General features: G+C 44.8%; 1 protein-coding gene across 1 annotated transcript; it reads left to right on the forward strand.

Annotated features, from left to right (window-relative positions):
* Positions 1-7,064: 7,064 nt before the first annotated feature.
* LOC309367130 (cytosolic 5'-nucleotidase 1B-like) lies at positions 7,065-14,448 on the forward strand. Its single transcript, XM_081906476.1, has 6 exons — positions 7,065-7,246; positions 7,821-7,988; positions 9,773-9,902; positions 11,163-11,285; positions 11,957-12,141; positions 13,270-14,448. Exons 1-6 carry the CDS (start codon positions 7,097-7,099, stop codon positions 13,630-13,632), a joined length of 1,119 nt encoding a protein of 372 aa, XP_081762602.1. The 5' UTR covers positions 7,065-7,096; the 3' UTR covers positions 13,633-14,448.
* The last annotated feature ends 8,054 nt before the right edge of the window (positions 14,449-22,502 follow it).

The raw sequence follows: 22,502 nt of genomic DNA on the forward strand, positions 1-22,502 counted from the left end.
TAGACTGGTCTACTCAGAGGAAGGTCCTATTGGTTGAGGGAATGCTTATTTTCAGATCAATGAGTAGAGGATTGCAAGTTTAGCCCCATCAAACTCAGTGGGAATTTTCCTAAGTAAAAATGCATATCATTGGACTGTAACTCTTACAGTCCTAGTTGCCATACATACATTAAAAATAATAAAAGGAGAGATCAGGGTAGGATGTTATTAATGGCAGAGCAACTGGGATTAGAATTCCTTTCTTAGAAGACAAGGGATTTGCTGGTAGATTCCATGTGTCCCGTCTGAGGCAAACCATCCTTCTGAAAGTTGCAAAACGAAAGCAAAGGGTGTTAAAAGGTTAAAAATCAGAACTATTTACATGACTTAAAACGTGAGTGTGACAGCATCTGCAGACTGGGAATATTGCATAGACTCATGTTTGACATGGACCATATGAAACCCATGGAATTGAATAAAGATGCCTGGAATATTACATGAGCTGAACTGTGGGTTTTGACATATTTGAAGTACCAGGTTGTCAAGGAATTAAATGGAAAGGAATGCGTTTTGCAATTCGTTTTCATCAAAGGAGATTTGCTTTGGCAAATTGTTCACGAGAAGGTTCCCCTTTCTGATAAAGAGTTTTCCCCTTGGCTCAAGGCTGGAGAGAGTTTCCTGAAAATATAAGTACTATCTTCTCTTTAATACCTCCTTACATTTCCCATGCTTATCAGTTTCAAAGGTCAACTGGACTCAGCTGTTAGAATCCATGCAGCTGCTGCCTCCCACTTCAACCGCCTTGGAGCAGTTAGAAAAGAAAGGAAGATATACACATTGGCCAACTAAGTGGGACCAGAGACTGGAGATTTGTTGGCACGCACCATCAGAATCAGGCCAAACACTGGCAGTGTGGCAGTTCTTGAACATCTTTACAGAGACATCATTATCCTGCTGTAACACACATACCACCAGATTAAAATGTGATGCAAGATGCAGTTTCCACAGTACAATAGGGTTTTCTCTTTAGTGATTGCAGTCTAACAGGGTTTCAATAGGAACCACAGTCGTGCATCCCCCCAGATGGTGGTGTTTTAAAGGCTGATTAGACAAATGAATGGAGGAAGATGGTTATCGTCATGGCTAACAACAGTTGATAGACTCTCTTTGCTGCCAGGAATAGTGGGAGAGGGCTGTTGCCTTCAAGGCTTGCTTGTGATCTTTCCACAGGCATCTTCTTGGCAACTGTAAAAAAAACAGGATGGTAGCCAGATGAGGAATGGACCCTTCAGATGTTGGTGAGCTCCAGCTCTCATCAGCCCCCTGGCAGCATGGCCAGTGGTCAGGGATGATAGGAGTTGTAGTCTAATACCATCTGGAGGACCGCAGATCCCTCCTCCCTGATCTAGATGGATTGATTGATGGTTCCGTCCAGTAGGACCCAGCTTCTGCTCTTGTAATTATGCAGGAGTAAATCCCAGGGAACGCAACAAGGCTTGCTTCCAAGTCACTATGCCTAGGGTTGTACTTGCACAGCAGCCTTTTGCAAATTAGGACTCAACATTTACCAGAGTGCTAGGCTACACACCTGCACAGACCTAAGAAATTTAAGTTGGAGAGAGAGACAACGCTGCCAAACTCCACACTTGGAAGGAATTGTGTATTCCCAAAGAGAGTCGGCAAATGGTTATCTAAAAGAGTTGTTCAAAGTGTGACATGAGGAAACTAATCTATATTAAGTGGTCTGTGAGTAGTAACTGACCTTCAGAATATTAATGTCCCACACATTAGGAAAGAATTTCAGCATGGATTAAACGCATTTAGAACTGCAATAAATTCACATTTTTTCTACTGAGCAAAAAGTGTCCCCTGGTTTTATACACTGTGTAAAGCACTGAAATATGCACACATGTTTTTATATTTATTAACATAACTTCCTCCCCCTCTATTTTATAAAGTGCAGATATAATCCTGGCCTCCCCCAGTAATGGTTTTATTCTGTCATCTATTTACTCTTCAAAACAAATAATCACCCGCACTCAATCATAACCATTTTATTTGGCTGATGTCACTTACTTAAAATTATATATGTTTATGTTGGATAGTGAATGTCACATCTGTGTGTGCTAATTTCTTAAAGGATGTTTAGGTATGCAGATAATTCAGCGTCAATGAAAAGTTGGACCATGCAGTTCACACTGTAAGTGCTTGAAATCACTGAAGTGAGAATTATTAAATGTTGAGAGGATATACTAGGAATAAAAACAGTAATGGTTAAACTAAAATGACAACTATCTATTTCTCGCTTCCTCATCTCATATGGCAGGAACAGGCCACAAAACCACAGCTCGCCCCTATACACGAAGCCAAGCCAGAGCACAACTAAGTGCAGTACAGCCATCTTCTAAGAAAAACTCTTCACAAAGTTCAAGAGGTCAAGACACAAAGACTTTAGCAACTAATCCACACCTAATGACCCACCTAAGTGGTACTCAGGATATCACTCAAGAAATCACTCAAGATATCCCTCAAGTAATTAAGGAACAAAAGAAGAAAAGGCACACTAGCCTGGGAACTTCCTCTCTGCCCAGAACATTGGAGGCTATACACCACACCCCCTCAACAGTATTTATAGGAACTCAAACACTGAGATCCTGCTCTGTTCCAGTAACAAGAAGCCGAAAGCACCAGCCTGAAGATGACGAGTGAGACCTCGTCGAAACGTCGCCTAGACACCCCAACTTTTACACGGGAAGACACCCGAGGACACCAAAACCTGCATATATATATATATATATATATATATATATATATATATATATATATATATTGGAGGAGAGGAAGAACTCAAATGCCACCACAACCTATAGAATCTACCATGGAGTCATCATGGCAGCTACAGGCAAATGTGATAACAGAGGAATTGAGCTACCTGGCCACACCAGACTCAGCCATATTGCTCAAATAGGAGAAAGGGTGACATAGCAGTAGTGAAGTTCAAGTTTCAAACCACTGGGTAAAGATAATTTGCACGCACTCCTTCCCTGATCAGATGCTAAGTAGGGTTGTTACAGGACACGGGTGGCATTGTGGTCTAAACCACTGAGCCTCTTGGGCTTGTCAATCAGAAGGTCGGTGGTTCGAATCCCCACGACGGAGTCAGCTTTCGTTGCTCTGTCCCAGCTTCTGCCAATCTAGCAGTTTGAAAGCATGCCAGTGCAAGTAGATATAGAGGCGGGAAGGTAAACGGTGTTTCCATGTGCTCTCATTTCCATCAGTGTTTACTCATGCTGGCCACAGGACCCAGAAAGCTGTCTGTTGGCAAACGCCAGCTCTCTCAGTCTGAAGCGAGATGAGGCCGCAACCCCATAGTCAGCTTTGACTGGACTTAACCATCCAGGGGTCTTTACAGGGCAAAAGGGATAGTCAAATTCCTTCTTTCCCTCCTTCCTTCCAATAGGATAATGTTGGCATCCAGCTCCACTCCCCAATGTTCTCCCAGAACCAGAAGAGGTATGAAGAGGGAGGAACCAGACAGACGCTTTGCCAAAGTCTCAGGTTGCTTGGGATGGACCCAGGGTAAGAGGCGGCTGAGGGAGCTGCAAGAAGGTGGGGACCTTCAGTTCTCACAGATGCCTCATTGGGGCAAGATCTACCAGGATGAGTTGTTGTGCTCACTAGCCCTAAGCTGTTTTGTTTCTTTGAATCGTAGGCTCCAGCGTGGGAATGTTCAGGGATGCAGGAGAGGACACATTGTTGGATTATATCCTTTCCAACTTGTGTTAACAAGTTCTACAATTTAGCAGAGTAACATTCCCCTTTTTAAACTTGCACAGCGGATGTGTTTGTTCAGGCTTGCTAAAGCCTCTATAAGTTTCACTGATAATTTCCCCTTTAGTCCCTCATAAAAAGATAGACATGACACAGTCTTCTATAAAAGTATCAAATGAGTTTACTCACTCACATTCTGTTCACAAATGGATCCCAGAAGGCAGACTTAAGTTATAAAAGTAATACAGTGGTGCCCCGCAAGACGAATGCCTTGCAAGACGGAAAACCCGCTAGAGGAAAGGGTTTTCCATTTTGGAGGTGCTTCGCAAAACGAATTTCCTATGGGCTTGCTTCGCAAGACAAAAATGTCTTGCGAGTTCCTGCGAGGTTTTTTCCCTTTCCCCCCCTTTTTTCCAAGTTGCTAAGCCGTTTAACAGCTGATCTGCTAAGCCGCTTAACAGCTGATCCGCTAAGCCGCTTAACAGCTGATCCACTAATCCGCTAAGCCGCTTATCAGCTGATCCGCTAAGCCGCTAAGCCGCTAAGCCGCTTATTAGCTGATCCACTAAGCCCGCTAAGCCGCTAATAGCGCTAATCCGCTAATGGGCTTGCTTCGCAAGACGAAAAAACCGCAAGACGAAGAGACTTGCGGAACGGATTCTTTTCGTCTTGCGAGGCACCACTGTATACCTTGAAACTATTCCATAAGGAGATAGTCCCTTTGTCCTCTCTTAGCTGGAAGCATCTTAGGCTAAGCAGATGTTGCTTCTTCAACAAATGTGGTCAGAGAGAGAGAGAGAGAGAGAGAGATGGCTGACCAGTCCTGCTCTTTCATTACCTGGGCAGGTGAGGTCATGCCCACCTCTAGTCACATGCAGAGGAAGTCTGTCCCAGCCTATGAGAAACAGGAAGTTCCGACTAGCTGGTCCAGACATCCCCCCTTATATCCACTCTAGGGATGTTGTACTTGACTGCTCTTGTTTTTCACATCCCACATCCGGCTTCCGCCCAACTTTGGGGGGACCCATTGCACATGTGACAACACGCACACAGCACACATGTGTGATGTCACATGCTAGGAGGAGGCCGTGAGGCCCATCACAGCCGCAGGGATGCCCGATACGGCCCACTGCCGCCATAGGGGTGCCACATCACACCTACATGGAAACTAAAGTTTGCTAGTGACCAAACACTGTGGTTCAAATGTTCAGGAACATTATATCCCTGCATCAAATATGTAGGGAGGGCGTGTAGACTGTCTGCAATAAATCAACAACAACTGTGGCCTCATTGCACTAATTATCTGGAAAGGCCTGTGCAGTGAATAAAAGGCTGCATACAACTAAAACGGTGGATTGATTTATCAAATCAGTTATTGTGGCCAGCCTGAAATCACTAACTGCATTAAGACTGAGAATAATGAGGGGAAATGAACCACTCTTGTAATCAGAGAAGGTAGCTGGATTGGAGAGAATACATCACGTTAAAAACACTCAGGAAATGCCCCTCTCCTGCTCATGAATTAGTCTGAAAAGGTTTGAAAGGCCAACATAAAAAATAAATCTTAATTTTCCACCACAGATGGTGGTACTAATCTTGCAGAAATCCTGCCCCAGTTTGAAAAAGCCGATGTGCTAAGACTATCAACAGAGAATAAAATGAATAGAAAGTATTAAAGCCAATCCTGAGTGCAACACACTTTTCAAAAACCTACAGTGCAATCCCTAAGCACATTTGCTTGGAAGTAAGTCCCACTGAAAAGGGACACGGGTGGTGCTGTGGGTTAAACCACAGAGCCTAGGGCTTGCCGATCAGAAGGTCAGCAGTTTGAATCCCCACCACGGGGTGAGCTCCCGTTGCTCGGTCCCTGCTCCTGCCAACCTAGCAGTTCGAAAGCACACCAGTGCAAGTAGATAAATAGGTACCACTCCGGCAGGAAGGTAAACGGCGTTTACATATGGAGGCAGCCCTGTTCAGGAAAGTTTTTAATGGAAGCATATAAATAACAAAATGATGATGACATACCGTTGTAAATATACTGTAGGCTTGTGCAAAGGAGCTACAACCATTCAGAGCTTACTGACAAATGCAGTTTCTACAAAGATTTGTCACGACTTCACATTTCATGACGTGTACAGAGCATACATGTAAAAGTATGGATCAATTCTTAGGTCCAGTCAAAGGTTTCTTCTGTGAGTACTAACAGTCAAATTCACGAATCAGATAACAGTCTTTATTGATCATTAGCAAAAATCCCATAATTATGACAGATGATTATGTGCATGGCAGGAGGACTTGAATTCTGCAAGGTTTTGCTGTGGGGACGCTTAGTATGGAATGTGGGTGGGTGTAGTGAACCGTGGCCAGGCCAAAAGGCAAGGGATGAATGAATAAATGAATGAATGACTGTGAGTGACAAGAAAGGAGATTCCAACGAAAAGTCAGAAAAAACTTTCTGACAGTAAGAGTGTGCATGCACACGAAAGCTCATACCAAGAACTAACTTAGTTGGTCTTTAAGGTGCTACTGGAAGGAATTTTTTTTGTTTTGACAGTAAGAGCTGTTTGGCAGTGGAACGGTCTGCCTCGGGAAGTGGTGGGCTCTCCTTCCTTGGAGGTTTTAAATCAGAGCTTGGACGGCCATCTGTCATGGATGCTTTAGCTGAGTTTTTTGCATTTCATGGGGTTGGTCTAGAATAGATGGCCCTTGGGGACCCCTTCCAACCCAACAATTCTACAATTCTAATATTGTCCCGCCCTCCCAGCAGATGTCATTTTGCGATTTTTAAAAGGCACCCAAAGGCAGCCCTGTGTACAGGGAAGTTTTTAGTAGTGTGATGTAGCATTGTGTTTTTACTATTTCTTTATTTTTTGTTGGGAGAAGCCCAGAGTGGCTGGGGCAAGCCGGTCAGATGGGTGGCATATAAGCAATAAATTATGATTATATCATTATTGTTACTGTGCGTGTGCGTGATCTCCAGCCGGATCCTAGCCGTGGGATGCGAGTCCCCCTTAACGCAACCCTGAGGAGTTCAGCGCGCCTAAACGTCCACTGCAACCCAGGAAAGGCGCGCCTCTTTGCGCGCAGGATCGCCGCCCGACCGGTTCGACGGCGCTTCCTCCTCTCGCCTGAGCGAAAAGGCACCGGCGCTCCGAGGCGCAGCCCGGCTTCCTCCTCCCGGCTTCCCCGCCCTGTGCCTGGGGGCAAAGGGTGTGGCGGAGAGAGGCGCGGACGGGCGTGCCGAGAAGACGGGAAACGACGGGGCCCGAGGCAGGGCTGGGCATGCCCTTTCTCTTCCCCTCTAGCCGGAGCAGTTGAGCCCCAGCCAGCGACTCCAGGCCGGAGGATGAGCGGCTGCAACCCGGACAAAGAGGAAGAGCAGCGCGGCTGCAAAATGGAGCTTCTCTCCGAGGAGGAAGTGGCCGTCGCCGAGCAAGACTGGGAAGCGGCCAAGGCTGCCTACGAAAGCCTCGCCTCCACTAAGAGACCCCGGCCCGTGAGTTGAAAAAAAAAGTGCAGTGCAAGGCCACGGGGTTTGTTCTTGGTTGTTTTACTCGGGAGTAAGAGATCCCGCCCTCTGGGGTCCAAGGAAGCGTGCAAAGCGTAACAGCAGCATCAACTTGCTTCCTAGGAGAGGCTGCGTAATGGCGCAAGCGAGTCCTTCCTTCCCCTAAGCCCTGAATGGCTGTCCCTTTCTTCCTTGTACCGCTGCTCCTCGCCCCAAGTGGTTACACGCCCCTCGCTGATTTTCTCTGTAAAACAATTCAGACTGGCCTCCATCTCTCTTTCTCATGCGCCCCCCCCTCCCGGCGCACTCGTACCCTTCCTGATCTCCCCATCTCTCTCACAGAGAGCCGGGGGGTGGGCAGGGAACAGCTGCCCCCCTAAATCAAGTAAATACATAAAAATAACTAACGGGGGTTCTGCCTCCCCACTTAAAGCCTGCCCCCCTCCTAGCATAAATCCTAGCTGCATCCATGGCACACACACTCTCCCCCCCCCCATAAGGCTGTCTCCTCAATAATGTTACCATCATCATCATCATTATTTTCCCTCCCACACCCCTGCAGCCGAAACCCCAAAACGCCATCACCATCGCTGTTTCCTCCCGGGCTCTCTTTGATATGGTGGAAGAGAGGAAAATCTACGAAGAGCAAGGCGTGGAAAAGTATGTGGAGTATCAACAGGCGAACGAGAACGTCACCCTGAAGCCCGGCCCAGCTTTTGCCTTGGTGAAGGTAAACCAGCTTCCTCTCAAGTAGTCCGCTTCCGTAGGGGCTACATATATATATATATATATTATCATTCTCTGCATCCCAGAGCTGCAATTCTCCCTCCCCGCCACTCGGTTTTCCTCTCCTTTCCCTTCCTCTGCCCAAAAGCAGTAATCCGGCTGCATGTTACATAATCCTGCTGCCAGATAAACACAGAGACTTTCAGAGTTAGAGCAAATAGAAAAGATGGCCTCCTGCTTTCTCTGGTGGTGGTTCCTTGAAAACACACACACAAAAATGATGTTTGGGGGTTCCAGGCCACTTTTTACGGAGGGGCTGGGAGTGGTAAATGAGCGCACCAAAAACCGAGAGTGAAACTTGAGGGAGACAATTGATTCCCATTGTGCCTCGTAATCCTAAGCGAGACCAAGTGAAAAGTAGAGATGATCCAGTTTACAATAGTTCATTCTGTTGAGACTGGGATAAAGATCTGTGTTTTTAAAGTAGCTTAGCGCACAATGGGCAAAAGCAACATGGAAGATTTTGAGCCCTGCTAGAGCATCGGCTCTGCATGTAACCAACGTCTGTCTCCAGCCTCTCTCAGCAGAGCTGGAAATGTCTCCCATCTGAAACACCTAAGAGCTGCTGTGCGGCCCCTGTAGACACTATGCAGCTAGAGGGACAGATTCTGTCACACCATTATCAGGCAACTTCCTATATTCTGAGACCCTACCTGCCCTCAGACTGTCTCGCCAGAGTGGTGCATGCTCTGGCTATCTTCCACTTGGTCTACTGCAATGCACTCTACGTGGGGCTACCTTTGAAGGTGAGCTGGAAACTACAACTAATCCAGAATGCGGCAGATAGACTGGTGACTGGGAGCGGCTGCCAAGACCATATAACACCAGTCCTGAAAGACCTACAGTACATTTCTGAGCACCATTCAGAGTGTTGGTTCTGACCTTTAAAGCCCTAAACGACCTCGGCCCAGTATACCTGAAGGAGCATCTCCACCCCCATCGTTCAGCCTGGATATTGAGGTCCAGCTCCAAGGGCCTTCTGGTGGTTCCCTCACTGCAAGGAGTGAGGTTACAGGGAACCTTCTTGGAAGTGGCACCCACCCTGTGGAATGCCCTCCCATCAGATGTCAAGGAGATGGGTAACTAGGTAACCTTTAGAAGACATCTGAAGGCAGCCCTGTATAGGGAAGCTTTTTAAGATTTAATGTTTTATCGCTTTATTATTATTATTATTATTCTATTGGAAGCCACCCAGAGTTGCTGGAAAAACCCAGCCAGATGTGTGGGAGTATAAGTAATAAATTATCATCATCATCATTCCTAACTCTTTTGACAGCAAGACTGGCAGCATTTTCTGCAGTGTGTAAACACTTCCGTTTTCTTCATTGCTTTCATTTTTGTATGCAGTGGTGTCTACTACATTCTGCTCAGTAATTGGAAAGGATTTCCTTTCTCTTCTCCCCACCAACCCCTGAAAAAAATGGATGCCAAGCTGAACAGCCTTGGGTATATACAGCTAACCTAACAATCAATCCATAATCGTAGGTGCCCAAATTGAAAACAGTAAAGCACACTTTCTTCCATAACTGTTAGAAGGTGGGGTTTGGGTTTGTTCCTTTTGCACCAAAATTTAGCAGGCCCACTTATTAATAGAGCACATTATGGAAGTTCAGCTGGCAAGTGCATTCTTTTTCTAGACGGCTTCCCACATGTCCCGGTCAGAAGATCTGATGAAAACAGCTAAAATTGAGCCAACGCATGAACTCCTCTATGTTTGCCCATCCACAGGCAGTTGAGCTGGTGAACGCCCGACTCCGTGAGCTGTATCCAGACGATGAAGAACTGTTTGATATTGTGCTTATGACTAATAACCACGCTCAAGTCGGGGTGAGACTTATCAACAGCATTAACCATTATGGTGAGTCTGGAGGTCTGAGTTCCTGCCCATCTGGCTGGGCTGCTGCTACTTCCCCATGACCCTGTCATGTGTCTCACTGTTGTGCCTCCTCAGCACAACTCAAGAGAAGGCTGGCTTTCCTCCTGCACCTCTGTGCAGAATACTGTGGGATTTCTGGAACCCAACAGAGGCTAGGGTAGCCCTAGATTAAAGAGATATCTGAAAGAATTACTTGAGTTATGCCTGTCAAGATTTACTTCCCAGATATAAGAAGCTGTCATAACTGGCTCCAAATGTCCCACAGATTAATGTTCTTGGACATCTGGCAACCTGGCTAAAAAGCAACATGGTTTCACCCTCACTCCACATCTCCTCCTCTCCAAGATGATTTGGTGCTTTCCCATCTTGTCGCATCTGCTGTGTCCCCACCCTTGGCCTTGAAAAATGGGCTGGATTTGGGGAGCGATGCAGCTGAAAGCTGCGAAGGAAGGACTGCAAAGTCAGGGGAGGAGCACAGAGGACATGGATTGAAAATGGCAAGGAAGAATTGAGCGACATAAAAATCACAATGGTGGGGCTGTAGAGTTGGGACGAACTAGCTAGGGCTGGGTTGGGGGACCTGTGGCCCCTTCCAGATGTTGGTGGAATACAAGTCCCAACAACCCTGTCTATTGGCTATGATTGCTGGGGCCAGTCCCTGCAGTGGGGTGACCAGGTAATTGGATTTTGACTGGCCTTTCTGAGGATTTTGTGTGCAGCATCTGATTTTCACTTACGTGTGACTTTCACTAATCCAAAGTTTTGGGGATGGTGGAATAGATCAGGCTAAGGAACATGGTGGTAGGAGTTGTTGCCAGGTAGGGTACCACAATCCCTGCCTGACCACCATAATGATGTAGCCTTCTGTTCCCAAATTTATTGTTTGGGGAGAAGCCAAATGTATTCAAATGTCCTTCGTGGCTGAGAACAAATCAAATACTTGTCCTGTGTATTTATTAACTGTATGTAGCAGGTTGCAACCAAATTCCAGGAGGCCAAGTCCATAACTGTGATGCTGCTCTCCTGTATGATGGTGTGGCAGATCTCTTTCAGATTCTCATGTAGAGACCAGAGAAATTAACATCGGATTGGAAGCATCTCTCACCTCTCCCATTTAAACCAGCTCCCTACATGCCTCCCAAAGGAGAACACAGCTGCCCACGTGATCGTATTGCAAGAAAACCTGTGTGTCTTGTGCATCAAATGATTCTTTAAAAAAATAAAAATTCTTATCCATTCCAGGCCTGCTAATTGAAAGGTTCTGCATGACTGGAGGGAAGTCTCCCATCGGGTACCTAAAAGCATACCTTACGAATCTGTACCTTTCTGCTGACTCTGAAAAAGTTCAAGAAGCCATAGAAGAAGGTGTGGACAAGTTCTTTCCTTGCTTCAATCATACACTAGCCCAATGGTCACCAGCCTTTTTGGACCAGAGGGAACATCCTGAATTTTGAGCCCCAGGATATGCAGCGTGGTAGAATGCAGTTGCCTTACACTTAGTACAGATTTCAAGTATATCAGTACAAGAATGTGCTTCTGGGCTGTCATCCAAAGTATTCTACAGAGGTCTGTAGAAATGAAGAAACATAATAGTAAGATGGTCCATTTCATCGGGCCAATGCCATTGGGTTTAAGAAAATGGAAGTTTTTCAGTTACATATGAGTCCTAATTATAAATGATGAAAGTATGGCCTCCTAGTGAGCAAACTCAGTTGACATAAAAATGAATGCAGTCTGAATTTGTGTCCAGCCTGGGACTTGCTCCTAAGCAATTGTGCAAACGGTGATTGCAGCCTTGCAGCATAATAGGATGCATTTTTGCGTTCAGTAGGGGTTGTTTCCTAGTGTGTTTAGGATTGCAGCCTTAGTTACTCTAGAAAGGCAGTGGTTTAGCCAGAAAATGTTTACTACAAGAAGCACATGAGCCCCTATGTTTACCACCAAGGTGTGATCCTTTATAATGCTCTTATAACAATGGCCTTTAACTTACACGAGATACAGATACAGACCTAACGACTTCTGAAATATTTCCGCAGGAATTGCTGCAGCCACATTGTTCACTGGGAATAAAAACGTCCCTTACGATGACAAGCAACTCCGAGTAGCCTTTGATGGAGATGCCGTTCTGTTTTCTGACGAGTCTGAAATAATTGTGAAAGAACATGGCCTGGATAGGTTTTTTGAGCATGAGCAACTAAATGAGAACAAGCCTCTGGCACAGGTATGGTGGTCAACGTTTGCTATAGTTTTACCCCCTAAGTTATTGGAAGGCTTAACAAGCGTTGGAAAGGTCTGTGGAAGAATCTTAGATCGGAAACAGATTCTGTTTTAAAAGAATAACAATAAATCTTTAACATCCTGTCCTGATAAGGTTGGGTACCCTGGTAAGGTAAAGGTAAAGGGACCCCTGACTATTAGGTCCAGTCGTGGCCGACTCTGGGGTTGCAGCGCTCATCTCGCTTTATTGGCCGAGGGAGCCGGCGTACAGCTTCCGGGTCATGTGGCCAGCAGGACTAAGCCGCTTCTGGCAAACCAGAGCAGTGCACGGAAACGCTGTTTACCTTCCTGCTGGAGTAATACCTATTTATCTACTTGCACTTTGACGTGCTTTCAAACTGCTAGGTTGGCAGGAGCAGGGACCGAGCAATGGGAGCTCACCCCGTTGCGGGGATTCGAACCGCCGGCCTTCTGCTCGGCAAGTCCTAGGCTCAGTGGTTTAACCCACAGCGCCACCTGCATCCTGGGTAGCCTGGTAGAACCATCCAAATGTTTAGTCTCCAAAAGAAAGACAAGGATGGAAGCCAACATTCTCTTATGTTTAATGGAAACTGCAGCTGGTAGTTTAAATCTACTGCTTCTTGCCCCCAGGTCCAGGGTTTCCCAAACTTCAGTCTCCAGCTGTTTTTGGACTACAATTTCCATCATCCCTGACCAGTGGTCCTGCTAGCTAGGGATGATGCAAGTTTTAGTCCACAAACAGCTGGAGACCCAAGTTTGGGAAACCTTGGTTTGGTCAATGCTGCACTAGATGATTGACATCCAGTGCCCTTTAAAAAATGGGGGGGGGGGTTATTGGGTTGTTTTCGTTTTCATTTTCATTATATATTTTGTGTTTTTATATTGCGATTTTATCTTGTATGCCAGGAGACCTGCAGGTATAGAGCGGTATACAAATAATAATAATAATATATGGTACAGTGATCAAACTTAGCCTAAAGCAATGCCCTGTGCACCTTTTCTCTAGCTAAAACTTTTTTTCGTCCTTTACGCTTTTTATAACCCTCATAGTTCTCTTCTGAATCACCAGTCTCCATATGGTAAATGTGTTTCTGATATTTTGTGCCTTTAGGGTCCTTTGAAAGGTTTCCTGGAAGACCTTGGACGACTCCAGAAGAAGTTCTACGCGAAGAACGAACGGCTAGATTCGCCAATCAGAACCTATCTGGTGACTGCCAGAAGCGCCGCCAGTTCTGGGGCCCGAGTGCTGAAGACTCTCCGCAGCTGGGGCGTGCAGATTGATGAAGCCCTCTTCCTCGCAGGGGCACCTAAGGGACCAGTCCTGGCAAAAATCAGACCTCATATTTTCTTTGATGATCAGATGTTTCACATAGAGGGAGCGCGGCAGCTGGGTACAATTGCTGCGCACGTGCCATATGGCATTGGGCAGAAGTACCACAAGTCCAAGCTGAAAGACAGCCCTGCCAAAAATTAAGTTGCTTTTTCAGCCTAGCCTTGAATGTGCTGTTGAGTCTGAAATTTCCATTCTTGGACTTTTATCAAGGTTTATATTTAAGTGTGACCTCCAGTTTCCTGATCTATTTTTAGAGGAGATATATATTTTTACTATAAATATATATTTTGGGAAAAGTTGAAATACTTGCATATACACTCCTAAACAGATTGGGTTTTAGTCGACCTTTCTAACTTGGGCTCTTTGGCTATTGGGAAATATTAGCACTATAATACTTAAATCATTCCCTCTGCTCTACAGAACCGTGAACGTAGCAGAAGACCATGCATTCGTTGCTGTGTCTTGACGAATAACCAGTGCCTAGTGCACACTTTGCACACAAGCTATGGAAATATGGGGTTTTGTATGTCTTACAGCTTTATTAGACAGTCTGTTGCCCTGTGTGCACACCAGCCAGACTGCAGGATCCAAGTCAGTAGAATGCAATCAAAATGCAATCAATAGTTTCCATTGATTGGAATGGGATGCAAATAGCACTCCTCTCATTTAGTAATTCTGAATTTAGACCCAGTGCATTGTCTAGAACTTGAGCTGTGCTGCATTATCATGCACACAGACACCTGCTACCACAAACACCAAAGTGACAGTATATATAACTGTTAATGGCAGTCAGTAGACCGGGCCCTGCCTTCTATCTCGTGCTTCACATGGTTTGTGCTGTGTGAAAGTGGTATAAACCTATTAGTAAATGTCTTGTGATTTATAGGGATACACACGTACACTTTTCTTTTTTAAACTACTTGTCTGGTTTAATAAAAGTGGCTTTTAGAGACTTAATCAGCATTTTTCTATTTATTCAAGCATCTTTTAAAGGTGTATTCATGAACGGTTGTCCTGTAGAAGTAAACAATATATTGTTTTAAGTTGCAATGTTGAAAGAATGCAGGAATCATTACATCCCTGCATAGATGCGTTATTTCTAGGCTAATATTTATAAACACTTTTAAATGTATCTTGCATAACCACTGTAATTAGATTGCAAATTTCATTCAACTGGGATTGTATGGCAATATAATTCTTCAGATTGCTCCCTGGAATGAGAATAACCATTACTTTTGCCCTTGGTTTAATTATTTCCCTATCTGTGCCCTCTTTTAAGGACATAAGGCAGACGTCTGTGCTCAGAGTGTATTCAGGCATTTGTATTAAGGTCCCAGTGCACCTTCCATCTCCCAAAACAGAAAGCACTACAATTTTATTCTCTGGTATCACACAGCCTGCTTTTGAATTATGGTGCTGGAGGAGACTCTTGAGAGTCCCATGGACTGCAAGAAGATCAGACCTATCCATTCTGAAGGAAATCAGCCCTGAGTGCTCACTGGAAGGACAGATTGTGAAGCTGAGGCTCCAGTACTTTGGCCACCTCATGAGAAGAGAAGACTCCCTGGAGAAGACCCTGATGTTGGGAAAGATGGAGGGCACAAGGAGAAGGGGGCGACAGAGGATGAGATGGTTGGATAGTGTTTTCGAGGTTACCAGCATGAGTTTGACCAAACTGCGGGAGGCAGTGGAGGACAGAGGTGCCTGGCGTTCTCTGGTCCATGGGGTCACGACTAAACGACTAAACAACAACAACAACATCACACAGCCTGGTCAGAAACAAGGTTCTATGGGACTCAATTCCAAGTGCACAGCATGACAGTGATAGAAGCCTATGAAACCTAATACTGATACACAAGAAAGAGGAGTGCACCTTTCAACATTATGTACCTATTTTCCCATTACCCATGAATCATTATTTAACACTAGTGGAGTTAGATCTGTTTGACTGGCTATTTACTATATTGCCTTGTTGAGAACAGAATTCCTCAAGCACCAATTTTGACTGTGCTAAGAGATAATAGTTGGGGAGTACCACCCAGGATGGCAATTATGATAAACGGAGCACCCAGATGACATCTTTCTTATAAAAAAAGAAACCAAATCTTGGATTGGACATGCCAGGGCCATAGCTAAGGGGTGGTGAGGAAGGCCCCCACCAGGGGTGCAGGCGAGGGGTGGGAGCGCAAAATTGGCTATAATATATATATATATATATATATGCAGGTTTTGGTGTCCTCGGGTGTCTTCCCGTGTAAAAGTTGGGGTGTCTAGGCGACGTTTCGACGAGGTCTCACTCGTCATCTTCAGGCTGGTGCTTTCGGCTTCTTGTTACTGGAACAGAGCAGGATCTCAGTGTTTGAGTTCCTATAAATACTGTTGAGGGGGTGTGGTGTATAGCCTCCAATGTTCTGGGCAGAGAGGAAGTTCCCAGGCTAGTGTGCCTTTTCTTCTTTTGTTCCTTAATTACTTGAGGGATATCTTGAGTGATTTCTTGAGTGATATCCTGAGTACCACTTAGGTGGGTCATTAGGTGTGGATTAGTTGCTAAAGTCTTTGTGTCTTGACCTCTTGAACTTTGTGAAGAGTTTTTCTGAGAAGATGGCTGTACTGCACTTAGTTGTGCTCTGGCTTGGCTTCGTGTATAGGGGCGAGCTGTGGTTTTGTGGCCTGTGTCAGCCAGATCTGTGTAGGGATTGCAGGGGGGTGCAGCATCCGGAGGTGCCACCATGGTTTGGCTACTGGATGGTGTCTGTAATTTATCTGTGGAGAGGGTCTGGGTTTGGGTCTGGTGTGGTTGATTGGTGATAGCGTTCTGTGTGCCTCTGGATCTGGTGTCAGTTTTTGTGGGGAGGGCTAATTTCCAGATGTCTGGCAAGCGGGATGTGTCGTCACGCTTGTTCATGTTGTGAGGGTGTTTCTCTATCTCGATGGCTTCCATGATTATTCTCTTGTGGTGATGTTCCATGTTAAAGAGCAATTTGGAATCTGCAAAATTAATTTCGTGTCCTGTTTCTTTCATGTGTTGGAAAAGAGAGGAAGTTTTTTCTTCTTTTTTGACGGCATTCTTGTGTTCTGCGATACGTGCATTTATTCGTCTGTTTGTTTGTCCAATGTACGTGGCTGGGCAGACTTTGCAGGAAACGTCGCCTAGACACCCCAACTTTTACACAGGAAGACACCCGAGGACACCAAAACCTGCATTCCTGTACCCGTGAAAATCTACGAAAGCAAATATCTCACCTCTACGGGGAGGAAACCTTCCAGCTGACAAGAACCTACGAGAAACTAGAAGTCCGAAGAGCCACCATCTTATGTGATCTCTTGTTCCTACGCAACTGCCGAGACAACAACTTAATTCCCACATGCTTCCAACTTAAATTCCATTCTAAAACCATTCTAAAACCCCAGCTACCGAAAGGATCCTGAAACGAACTGAACTATCCCTAATCAGAAACGAACTACACAAGAAAAGATACCTACTAAACCAAACCAACAAAGATCTGCTCACTCTTCACCTCAAACTCTGTAACAAAATCCACCCTGCACTCTGGGACAAATGCAAACAACTAGCCGTCTGGAGAGCTGAAACGGAGACCTCACATAAGACAGACACACACACCAACAAACTCCACAAACTAGAGAAACGCCAGAAGCCCAGCCACCCTCCACAACAACCCATGAAACAAACAGTACATAACATATCAGACAGGATCCTCACCACAACTGAAACCAAAGTACTCTCCAAAGGTTTCAACTTTGCAGTCGCCCCGAGACGCATCCCCACGGAAAACATCATATGCGGAGTCGAAGCTAGCCTAACCAAAATCAACCCAGATGAAGCCAATAAAATCAGACTTGAAGTCACCAACATCCTCTGCTCCAGCAAACCACCCAGAAGCAATTTACACAAAGAAGAACAGAAAGCACTCACCAACCTGAGGAAAGACAACAACATAATCATTCTCCCAGCAGACAAAGGTAATGCCACTGTTGTGATGAACACATCGGACTACCAAGCAAAACTATCAAACCTACTCCAAGATCCTACCTACCAACCTTTAAAAACAGATCCCACCGCCTATCTGGAAAAAACCACCAAATCCAAAATAAAAGCCTCTCCTATCAGTGAAGAAATCCAGCTAAGAATCATCCCCAGAGAAAAATCATCCAGATGCCCCAAACTCTACGGCCTCCCCAAGATACACAAAGAAGGAACACCACTCAGACCAATAGTCAGCTCCATAGGCTCACCTCTACAAAATCTCGCTAAATTTCTCGCCAAGCAACTTCAGCCCTATGCAGAATCCATCTCTTCACACGTTCCAAACTCCTTCCAGTTCATAGAAACAATAAAGAAGCAAAACCTACATCCTAATGACCTACTTGTGAGCTTCGATGTTGTATCTCTCTTCACACAAGTGCCCATTAATGAAGCCTTGACAGCCATTCAAAACAAATACAATCCCCCCGAATACATCTTGGACCTGACCAACCACTGCCTAACCAACACGTACTTCATCCACAATGGACAAAGATACAAACAGATAGAAGGAGCACCTATGGGATCACCCCTCTCACCGGTCATCGCAAACCTGTACATGGAACACTTTGAAACCAATGCTTTAGACAAGTCAGAACACAAACCCAAACTTTGGCTCAGATATGTTGACGACACCTTTGTAATTTGGCCACACGGGAAGGAAAAACTGGATAGCTTCCTCACACATCTCAACAGCCTACACCCCAAAATACAATTCACTATGGAAATAGAAGCCAACAACCAACTTCCCTTCCTTGACGTCCTAATCTACAAAAAACCTGATGGCTCCCTAGGACACACTATCTACCGGAAAAAAACACACACCAACCGCTACTTACATGCACAATCACACCACCACCCTGCACAAATAAACTCCGTAGCCAAGACTCTCATCTCCAGAACCAAACGCCTGGCTGACAAAGACCACTTGACAACTGAGTTACAGAATCTCTCAAATGTGTTAATTGCCAATGGATACCAGCAAAACAGGGTTACGAAGCTAATCCAAAAAGAAACACCCCCCAAAAACCAAGACACAGAAGAAAACAATGGCATGGCCCTCCTTCCTTATATCAAGGGCACTACAGATAAAATTAGCAAAATCCTCCATAAACACAATATCAAAACAGCCTTTTGCACCAACCAAAAAATAGCCAATATCCTCAGAAACCCCAAGGATAAAATGCAGTTGGAAAACCAAGGGGTCTATGAAATACCCTGCAAAGTCTGCCCAGCCACGTACATTGGACAAACAAACAGACGAATAAATGCACGTATCGCAGAACACAAGAATGCCGTCAAAAAAGAAGAAAAAACTTCCTCTCTTTTCCAACACATGAAAGAAACAGGACACGAAATTAATTTTGCAGATTCCAAATTGCTCTTTAACATGGAACATCACCACAAGAGAATAATCATGGAAGCCATCGAGATAGAGAAACACCCTCACAACATGAACAAGCGTGACGACACATCCCGCTTGCCAGACATCTGGAAATTAGCCCTCCCCACAAAAACTGACACCAGATCCAGAGGCACACAGAACGCTATCACCAATCAACCACACCAGACCCAAACCCAGACCCTCTCCACAGATAAATTACAGACACCATCCAGTAGCCAAACCATGGTGGCACCTCCGGATGCTGCACCCCCCTGCAATCCCTACACAGATCTGGCTGACACAGGCCACAAAACCACAGCTCGCCCCTATACACGAAGCCAAGCCAGAGCACAACTAAGTGCAGTACAGCCATCTTCTCAGAAAAACTCTTCACAAAGTTCAAGAGGTCAAGACACAAAGACTTTAGCAACTAATCCACACCTAATGACCCACCTAAGTGGTACTCAGGATATCACTCAAGAAATCACTCAAGATATCCCTCAAGTAATTAAGGAACAAAAGAAGAAAAGGCACACTAGCCTGGGAACTTCCTCTCTGCCCAGAACATTGGAGGCTATACACCACACCCCCTCAACAGTATTTATAGGAACTCAAACACTGAGATCCTGCTCTGTTCCAGTAACAAGAAGCCGAAAGCACCAGCCTGAAGATGACGAGTGAGACCTCGTCGAAACGTCGCCTAGACACCCCAACTTTTACACGGGAAGACACCCGAGGACACCAAAACCTGCATTCCTGTACCCGTGAAAATCTACGAAAGCATATATATATATATATATAATACTGGATTTTCTGTGAAAGAATTCATTACAAGGTAAAGTGTGTGAGGAATTGAATGGGTGGAGGGGATTGGGGTTGAGGAGAGGTGGAAAGAAGAGCTAATTTGTCCATAGCTAGGGGGCGCAATCTGGACGGTTCTGCCAGGGGTGCAAGATCACCTACATACGGCTTTGGGACATGCCATAATAACTCCATACTACATTATGGTTGGGTTAAACCACAGAGCCTAGGGCTTGCCGATCAGAAGGCCGGCGGTTCGAATCCCCATGACAGGGTGAGCTCCTGTTGCTCAGTCCCTGATCCTGCCAACCTAGCAGTTCGAAAGCACATCAAAGTGCAAGTAGATAAATAGGTACCACTCTGACGGGAAGGTAAACGGCGTTTCCGTGCGCTGCTCTGGTTCGCCAGAAGCGGCTTAGTCATGCTGGCCACATGACCAAGAAGCTGTATGCGGGCTCCCTCGGCAAGTAAAGTGAGATGAGATGAGCGCTGCAACTCCAGAGTCTTCCACAACTGGACCTAATGGTCAGGGGTCCCTTTACCTTTACATTATGGTTGGCTTTTATCAGCCTCTAACCAGAAGCTGCAACGTGACCAATGGATCCTTCCCCACTTTGCAGTGTGGGGATAACAGGAAGCTACAATGCAGGCCTCTTGTGGTACACTCTTTCTCAGCCGCAACACCACATGCAATATAGGGATAATAACACTGAACTGCATTTGCATTTGCAAAATAGACACAAAATGCCGTTAGAAAGAGCATGAAGCTCTCATCTTTTCTCATTATTTCCTGTGGGGAGCAGACATTCCTATCTTGCATCTAAAGAAAGGCCTTGTAAATCTAACCCTCTTAAAGTCTATTGCAGCAGGTGGAGAACCTGTGACTCTCGCAAGAGTTGGTCTGCAACTCCCATCACTAATAATACGTATCATTGGACATGCTGGCTGGGTCAAAGTCCAGCAGCAATCAGTTGTCCCGCCTTGTTCATCATTGGTTTCATTTGCAAGTTGAAAATCTTTTCGCCTTTGGAATGCAGTCAACATTCTTGCTGGCATTGCTGCTTTGTATATATTTGTTTTTAATGTAAAATATTTATTCTCTGCTTAACACAAACCTAAGTGGCTTGCATAACAAATATAAAATACAGTGTTGCTAATGCAGTGCTGTAAGAGGGAAATAAATATCTGGAAAACCCTATTCTATTGCATAAAAATAAAAATAGCTAGATATCGAAAGGCAGAGCATGTGACTTGTGACCCTCAACAACACAGATTCCTATTTTCATATCACTCTTGGTTTAAAATGGATTCATTAGGTTTGTAACCACACCCTTCTTCTACAAGGAACCCAGGGCGGCTAACAGTATTGTTGGCATCCATCTGCCTCAGGAGACAATGGAAGAGTGTGCTTTTCGAGGTGAAGTAAAACTTTTGGAAGGTCACAGCACCTGCTGTGGCTGTAGAGACCAATACAGGAGAGACATGTTTTGTTGCAACTGGGACAGCTGAAGGCGTCCAGTTGTGCTGTACAACATAAAGCTGTGTAAAACACAAAGCAGAACCAAATTGTTAAAACTACGCAATTATTGTATATTATACATAAACAAAGTGTCCATCATAAACAATTCTAAAAATATGTCTTTCAAAACCAAAATTTCCCAAACAAACAAAAAAACCTTTCAAGACTTCTGATCCCCTGGAAGAGAGTTCTATAAGTGGGGTGCTGCCATTTATTTTACCATGCACTTAAATTTTCTCCTATGGCAATAAATGGGTATTTTTGAAACACTTAAGTCTGCTTATTTTTTACAGTTTAAAAGAAAGAAAGCAGCTGATGAACAGTAATGTAAAGCTTTGCTAAAATGCTCATTTCTCCCACCATCTTACAGATCAGTATGGAGGTTCACACTTGGTTTTTTAAAAAATAAAATAAAAAATAAACATTTTCTTAGTTTAAATTTCTCACTTTTTGGTAGGGATGGCAATAACTAGATTCGGTTATTTACCTCACAGGACAGGTATATCCATCTGTAAGCAACTGCAACCATAGAGGTACACCCTTTTTTTAGTTGTTGGTTTATGGAAATAATAATATAATAATATGAATAATAATATTCATGCAGCTGTGGTAAAGAAGATAAAGCCCCTTCTAGAGAAGAATGGCAGATCAAGTTGATGGATTATGCCTAAATGGCCAAAATGAATCAGAAATCAGGAAGACCAAAATTTTAGTAAGGAATGGGGAAACTTTATAATTTAGCTTAAAAACCATTGTAAACAGCTAAAATCGTTAGTAGGATTGGAATAACACTTGTGTTGATGGTAAATTTTGGACATAATGGAGATGTAAAAGATTTGGATTGTTATAAAAGATGCAGGAGGGACCCACAAAGGGGAGGAGGGAAGTCCAGGAGATTCTTTGGAACCTTGTTTTTATGTTGCGTGTTGGATTGTTGTTTAGTCCTTTTTGTCATGTCTGACCGTGACCCCATGGACAAGAGCACGCCAGGCACTCCTGTCTTCCACTGCCTCCCACAGTTTGGTCAAACTCATGTTGGTAGCTTTGAGAACACTATCCAACCATCTCGTCCTCTGTCGTCCCCTTCTCCTTGTGCCCTCCATCTTTCCCAACATCAGGGTCTTTTCCAGGGAGTCTTCTCTTCTCATGAGGTGGCCAAAGTATTGGAGCCTCAGCTTCAGGATCTGTCCTTCCAGTGAGCACTCAGGGCTGATTTCCTTAAGAATGGAGAGATTTGATCTTCTTGCAGTCCATGGGACTCTCAA

Source organism: Podarcis melisellensis (genome assembly GCF_964234715.1).
Source record: "Podarcis melisellensis genome assembly, chromosome: 3".
NCBI lineage: Eukaryota > Metazoa > Chordata > Lepidosauria > Squamata > Lacertidae > Podarcis > Podarcis melisellensis.